The sequence below is a fragment of the Jatropha curcas genome, chromosome 11 (assembly GCF_041381405.1).
Source record: "Jatropha curcas cultivar XTBG-Jc1 chromosome 11, XTBG_Jcur_1.0, whole genome shotgun sequence".
NCBI lineage: Eukaryota > Viridiplantae > Streptophyta > Magnoliopsida > Malpighiales > Euphorbiaceae > Jatropha > Jatropha curcas.
Window position 1 is genome coordinate 9302695 of NC_143161.1, and position 7701 is coordinate 9310395.

The following is a 7701-nucleotide window of genomic DNA, read 5'->3' on the forward strand; positions in this document are numbered from 1 at the left end:
TAAAACATATAATATATTTATTTTATAATTTACAAATGTCTCTGTTCAAACTTACTTTTACGGCTCCGTTTTTTTCTTGCAAAGAATTGCGTATAGCACTTCTATGTTATAAATACAATTAATGTACAATTTTAGATTTATGGGTATGTAGCTTAAATGGTAGAGGCACTCACTTAGCATGCAAGAGATACTTAGGTCGATATTCTGCATTTCCAATTTTTATTTATATGTTACTCTGTTTTTCTTAGCTTCCAAAACATAATGTTTATTAGCATTTAATAAATTTCATGAAGTATCCAAATTTCATTACAAATTTATAAATATCTTATTTTAAAATTTTTAATATTCTACATATTAAACATAGGATAAAGAATGAAGTATTAAAATTTTATTACAAATTTACAAATTTCTTATTTTAAAATTTTTAATATTCGACGTATTAAACATAAAATAAAGCATTCGACTCGCTTTCACATTCAAATATTTTAAAATTTTCTACAGTAGGAGTAGTTCTCACACTTACATGAGTTTCCAATATTGATATAAAACTTATAAAGCCATAGGTAGTCAATTATAGAAGGATAAATTTGTAAATGCAAGTTATCATTATAGCAGAATACCGTAAGCAAAATCGGTAGAAAGCAAGAAGTGATTTTTTGCTATAAAATAATAGTGGTGATCTCTGCAAGTGAGTCGATTTTGAAGCTTAAATGAGAGAGAAAGCTTCAAATCGGCTTGAAAATTTCAAACTTGTGAAGGCACTATAGTCCCAATTATTGAAGAGGGAAAAAATCAATTGCGTAGCCAGGAGAAGTATCAAATAGAGGAAGGAAGAATTGCTTGAAGCAACCGACCGTAATAACGAGTCAGTCCGCAAATGTAAATATTGAATAGAAGAAGAATCGAAAATTTACTTTGTTGAAATCAACATTTATATCCAAGTCTTCAATGCTACTAAACTCATCCATCATGCCAGAGCAAAACACATATCAAAGAATTTATTAAAGGATGCATATTTTCCTAATCAATTCAATTTAGTTTTTCACTTTTCATATGTGAGGGGTGGGCACTAGACATGGATTCCCGAAAACCATCCCAAATTTTCATCTAGAAAAAATTTAATATTAATTTAATAGTTCTATCTCGAAAGTAATTATGAGATAAGACTAGTTCTTTGATTAAAATTGACTTAAGTTCTGTCTCAAAAATCTGGCATTTTCGTTCTATTTTTTCTTTAAAATTCTAATTGTCTTTTTCTTTTTAAATTTCAAATTATATTCGTGAAAATCATTTCATTCTTTTTATATTTATTTATTTTTCTAATACTAGTTATTTTTGTTAAGGTAATAATTATGCGGAAAAAAATAATATGCACTTTTCTAAATATAAAAAGAATGAACTAATTAAACATATCTTTCAACATGAGTTTTTCCTTTGTTATTTTAAAGGTATGTGTTAAATAAATCTTTTCTGAATAAATTTTTTTTGTTAAATAAGAAATAAAAAGATTAATCAAAAGAAGAGAAAATATTAATTTTAATTAATCTGATTACTGGATTATCGGTTATACTTAATGCTATCATTATTTATTTTCAAATGCTATTCAGGATTAATAGATATTAAATTTTTAAATCAATTAAAGACAATAGTAACAAAAACAATGATGAGTTAAAATTTATAAAATATATATAAAGTTAAATTATACATAGTTTTTGAATTATTTTATTTTATTATATTTAATGCGCTTATTAACTAGAAAATAACTATTTAAAAATCTTCTATTATAACTTTAATAGTAGATCATCAGTGATTGATTTGATTTATTTATTTTTAACTCAAATTTCTACAAATGAATTTTGATTGGTTATAATTAATGATAGTAATTTTATATTTTTTTGATAAAAAATAATTTAGTAAGACAAAGGAAAATCTGATTGATTCCAAACCGATCCATTTCATTCCGTCCCATGCCAAAAAATAGAATAGAATGAAACGAGACTACATACCTATTGGGATGAGACTAGGATTCCATATTTTATGTCTCAATATTTTGGGATGCAATTTGAAATTATATAATTCCGGACCTGTGACATCCGTACTAATACTTGATTGTTTGCATTAATGATTATTCAATGTATAGTTTAATTTTAGTTCAATAACAATCCATTCTTTCCTATGGTCTTTCAGCCAAATTCTAGAAATCATTTGTATTTTACACTCCTTAATTATTCACATCACTTGCTTAATCGAATATACTAATAAGACTAATTCATTTTAATTAAACATAAAAAATAATTTAAAATAGCATTTTCCATTACTTCCAAAATGAGGTCCATTCTAGCAAAAACACCAACCTCTCTCTCTCCTCATATAAGAACGTCGTGATTATGCAAAGTCGAATACTTGGAAACCTCTCTTCCGACAAAAAAGATGTTATTGATCTCTCCCTCCTTTTCTCTCCAAAATCAATCCCTTCTTTCTTATTTTAAAAGTTTAATTGTTTTTTTCCCTTTTTTACTCTTAATTTATGGATCGGATTATATCTTATAACCCATTGGCTTTTACTACAGTGTAGAATTAACAAATTCTGTATTCATAAAGAAATTAGTTCTTTATATATAGTTTGGTTAGTGCCAATTCGAAGAAATTACATGGAGAACTTTCTAAACATCTTCCCTTCACTACTCTTTAAGAAATTTCTTCTTTCTTTTGATGAATTTACTTAGGACTTTCCTCAAAAGTTATTTTAGGGTAGAAGATATTTCTTAGAAATTTCTAGGAGTTGATCAGTCAAATGAATTTGGTTCAATGGGGATGTAGCTCAGATGGTAGAGCGCTTGCTTAGCACTTGAGAGGTACAGGGATCGATACCCTGCATCTCTAAACTTTATGATATTTTTATTTATACAATGAACTTATTTTAACAACTTAATAATTAATTAAAGGAAAAAATGCACTCTAACAAGTAACAACACATATTACTTAGTGATTTTTCATGAGGCAATTAGTCAGGAATAAGTAGAAAGGCAATCATTGGTATGTAGTTGATATATATATATATTGTAACAAGTAACAACACATATTATTTAGTGATTTTTCACGAGGCAATTAGTCAGGAATAAGTAGAAACGCAATCATTAGTATGTAGTTGATATATATATTGTAGATTGTGGTTATGGCATTAACTACAAGGAAAATAAAACTTGAACTAGGAAAAGAAATTATTTTGTTTTTTCTATCAAGGTTTGGAGAGATTTTGTAGAAGTTACAAATTCTTCGCAATTACAGTGGTGGATCACACTATACAAAGAATATACAAAAGGCGCAGAAATTAGTTCTTTGTAACTATGGTTAGTGTCAATTCCAAGAAATTACATCGATAGTTTTCTAAACATCTTCCCTTCACTAGCTTTTAAGAATTTTTTTTTTTGGTGAATTTAGTTCCTTACAAGTTATTTTAGGGTAGAAGATATTTCTTAGAAATTGCTAGGAGTTGGTTGATCAAGTGAATTTGGTCTAATGAGGATGTAGCTCAAATTGTAGAGCGCTTACTTAGCATGTGAGAGGTATAGGAATTGATTGCCTGCAACTCTAAATTTTAACATATTTTTGTTTATACAGTGAACTTAATTTTTTTTTTTTTGAAAAAAAGAGAACTCATATATTATAGTTGAGAATAGAACTCAATCAATACATCCGAGATATTAACCCATTGTTGAAACCTACTATGACGAATAGAGTTACGCGCCAACAGATGGGCACACTCATTCTCTGTGCGTCTAATCCAAAAAACTGTAATATCTGGCCTAGCAAGAATTAATGTCTTACAATCCGATACAATCAACCCAAAATCAGAATTATCCTCACTCATTGAGTTCAAAGACAAATATGACAATCAGTAAAAATGCAACCAGGATCAAGTAAAGAGATAGAGACGTAATGCAAACATTGTCTCAATGCAAGAGCTTCCGCAATCAACGGATCATCACCACCTTCCTGAAAGCCCGAAATAGCTAACGAAAGATGACCTTCAGCGTCCTCAATAGCCAAGCCAAAACCCACAAAATCTATTGCCCGAAAAACTGCACCATCAACATAGGCAAGCCAAGTAGCTGGATGTGCAATATGGGCTGGTTGGGCAGGAGCATATGCAGCGTGTGTTATTGCCGTTGCTGCTTGTGATGAAGCTGATGCAGCCCAATAATCATCTAGAAGCAGGCGAGCAGTATGAGAAATTTGCCAAGGGTTCGGCCAGACATTGGACCACAACATAGCATTCCTAGCAGCCCATAAACTCCATGCAACTGTAGCCATCAGCTCGGCATGTTGTTGTCCCTTTGAAGAGATGATATGAATGAACAGTTCCTGAAAAGACAAATTGATATTAGCAAAAATAAAACCAGCCTGCCGCCACACCTCTTTCGCAATGGAGCACTTGACCAGTACATGATCCCCATTCTCAGATTCCTGGCAAAATAAACATTGAAGTGAAGTAGTAACACCCCTCTTTGATAAATTTCTCGAGTGGGGAGCACATTACGGCCCATACGCCACGTAAAATCGCGGACTTTGGGGGGAACATTAAGCTTCCATATCTGCTTCCATAGCACATCGGCACCGCCACCACCATATCGAAGCAAACGGTAAGCTACATGATAAGCAGTTTTGACAGTGTAAAGGCCTTTCCGGTCAAAATGCCATATTAATTTATCATGATGGGTATAAAGGCTTAATGGGATACTCAAAATTTTCCTCATATCATTTACAGTAAAAAGATGAATGATCTTCGAGATATCCCATTTCCTCGCACCTGCAGCAAAAAGATCACACACCCTTAAAGCATCAGGAATAAAAGGAGCACCATCCTCCACATAGGCGTTGGTCTCACGAGGAATCCACGGATCTCTATTCACATATATACTCCTCCCATCTCCTACCCTCCATCTCACGCCCTGCTGCAACACCTGTTTAGAGAACAAAACACTCTTCCAGACATAGCTACAACCCGATCTAGGAGAAGCAGATAGAAAATCCCCCCTAGGGAAATATTTAGCTTTGAAAACACTATACGCGAGAGTGTTGGTGTCAGTTAATAACCTCCACTCCTGTTTCCCTAGCAAAGCAGTGTTGAAACATCGTACGTCCCTAAACCCCATCCCACCGATAGACTTATTACTACACATGCGATCCCAAGCAATCCAATTAATACCCCTATGGTCCCCCTTACCATTCCACCAATATTTATTAAACATCACCTGCATCTCATTGGTTACAGATACTGGAAGCAAAAATACATTCATGCAATAAGCTGGTATTGCTTGCGCTACAGATTTGATTAGAACTTCGCGTCCAACTCTAGAAAGACAGCAGCTATTCCAATTATTCATTTTCTTCCACACCCTATCCTTAAGAAAAGAAAAAATCTATTTTTTATTCCTCCCGATCAACGATGGCAACCCCAAATAATTACTATTCCCAAGAGGTAAAGAAACATTTAAATGCCCAGAAATAGCACAACTAACATGTCCATAAATAACAGGACTAAAGAGAATGCCAGACTTATTAAGATTAACAAACTGACCTGAAGCAGCTTCATAAGTACCCAGAATAGCCTTGATTTCCATAGCCTCCTGAACAGTACCCCCAAAAAAGAGCAAATAGTCGTCGGCAAAGAATAAATGTGATATCCTGGGACACCTATGTCCTGCCCGAACCCTATGAATTAAACCACGACGTTCCGCATCTTTAAGCAACAATGATAAGCCCTCGGCTACAAACAAAAATAGATATGGAGAGATTGGATCCCCTTGCCGCAACCCCTTAGAAGGAATGATGGGGCCCACTTGCTTATCATTCACACACACTTTGTACTCAATATCCATGAAACACATTTGCATCCATTTCAACCATATAGCATCAAACCCCAAAGCAGTGATCATATCAGACAAATAGTCCCAATTAACCCGGTCATAAGCTTTGGCAATATCAATTTTAAGGGCACAAGCACCATTCTGACCCCTAGCTCTACTCCGTAAATTGTGGATAAGCTCATAAGCCACCATAAAATTATCCGTAATCAAACGACCCGAAATAAAAGCAGACTGATTTTTAGAAATCAATTTATGCAGTATATTTTTCAATCTATTAGCTAATGCTTTCGACACAATTTTATATAAAACATTGCAAAGAGCTATGGGCCGAAAATCTTTAACTGACACTGGATTTTCACACTTCGGGATTAAAACAATTAAAGTATCAGTTAAAGATCTAGGAAAAGTACCTTGGGCTAGCCATAATCGACAGCTATTCGAGATATCCCCGCCCAATAAACTCCAATTCTTCTGAAAGAAAGCCGGGTTCAGTCCATCTGGTCCAAGCGCTTTATCTGGGTTCATTTGAAAAAGAGCAGTTCGAAACTCCTCATCCAAAAAAGGTTTGGTAAGCTCTGCATTATCATTATGGTCGACCAAAGGCTGAACCAATCTAATAATTTGGCTTCGATTTGGAGCGGCTGCTTCGCGGAAAAGAGCAGTAAAGTAATCCTTCACCTGAGCTTGAATACCATCTTCATTGTACACCCATGCACCCGAAACATCCTGTAGCCGTTCAATACGATTACAGCACCGTCTAGCCTTGATACTGTTGTGAAAATATTTTGAATTCTTGTCCCCATTTCTCAACCAAAACACTTTAGCTTGCTGCCTCAAACGAACTTCATCTTCTGCCAACAATCTATTCCACTCTTCCTTTAGTTGTTTAATAGTTAGCGTGTCTAGTGTGTCAATCTCACGTTCAAGTTTCTGCTGCATAAAACGCTTCTGCCCCCACCTGGTTCGGTTTCTCTCTTTTCCCCAGAGCCGAATGTCTGCAATTAATCTATCCCTCCGCAGCACAAAATCCTCTCCAGTCGAGCTTTGCCAAGAGTATGAGACCACACCATAAAGACCATCATCTAACAACCAAGCATTATCAAATCTAAATTTACGATTTATGTAGCCCAACGAGCTAATCGTATCAACCAAAAGTGGAGAATGATCAGAGACCGGAGCCACCAAAGTAGTACAAATCGCATTCTGGAACATATCCACCCATGATGGCGTAGCACAAGCTCTATCTAACTTCTCCCTCACACGATTCGGAGTGTTTTCCCTGTATACATAAGTAAAAAAAGATCCAGTTGTAAGGATATCAGACAAGTTAGCATCCATCAAAGCCTCCCGAAACCCATTGATCAAACTAGATGCACGGGGTGGCCCCCCCATCTTTCTCATAATCTGCTGCAACATCATTATAGTCTCATGCACATAGCCAAGGTAAACTACTACGAACTGCAAGAGAGCGTAATAAATTCCACAAGTCCCGTCGTCTTGTACTTTCAGGGAACCCATAAAATCCTTTGAATCTCCACATACCATTCGGACCCTGTATTTCGCAGTCAATGAAATTACTAGAATAGTGCTTAATTGATAACTGGACAAATTTATGCCATAAAATAGAAAGTCCACCCCCAATTCCAATACTATCAACTGAAAAACAGAAATCAAACCGTAAAAAGGAGCGTACACCTTCCATTCGAACACCATGAACTTTTGTTTCAGATAGAAAAACCACTGCTGGCCTATACCGGGTAACCAAGTCCTTCAACACAGTAACTGCCCGAGGATTACCCGCTCCTCGGCAATTCCACACTAGAAGCTTCAT

General features: G+C 34.8%; 1 protein-coding gene across 1 annotated transcript; it reads right to left on the reverse strand.

The window, feature by feature from the left end:
• Positions 1–3876: 3876 nt before the first annotated feature.
• Positions 3877–7701, reverse strand: LOC119369321 (uncharacterized). The gene is made up of 5 exons (XM_089716462.1): positions 7547–7701; positions 5471–7422; positions 4569–5278; positions 4417–4467; positions 3877–4365 (listed from the first exon to the last, which is right to left on the reverse strand). Exons 1-5 carry the CDS (start codon positions 7699–7701, stop codon positions 3877–3879), a joined length of 3357 nt encoding a protein of 1118 aa, XP_089572588.1.

What these genes read in the sequence shown, in the direction of transcription:
- LOC119369321 (XM_089716462.1), bottom strand. Translation starts at nt 7,701, where the DNA reads ATGAAGCTTCTAGTGTGGAATTGCCGAGGAGCGGGTAATCCTCGGGCA. An exon ending in TTCTTTACCTCTTGGGAATA is followed by an intron (nt 5,279 to 5,470) that starts GTAATTATTTGG and finishes TTTTGCTTCCAG; the next exon opens with TATCTGTAACCAATGAGATG. An exon ending in AGTGCTCCATTGCGAAAGAG is followed by an intron (nt 4,366 to 4,416) that starts GTGTGGCGGCAG and finishes TTGTCTTTTCAG; the next exon opens with GAACTGTTCATTCATATCAT.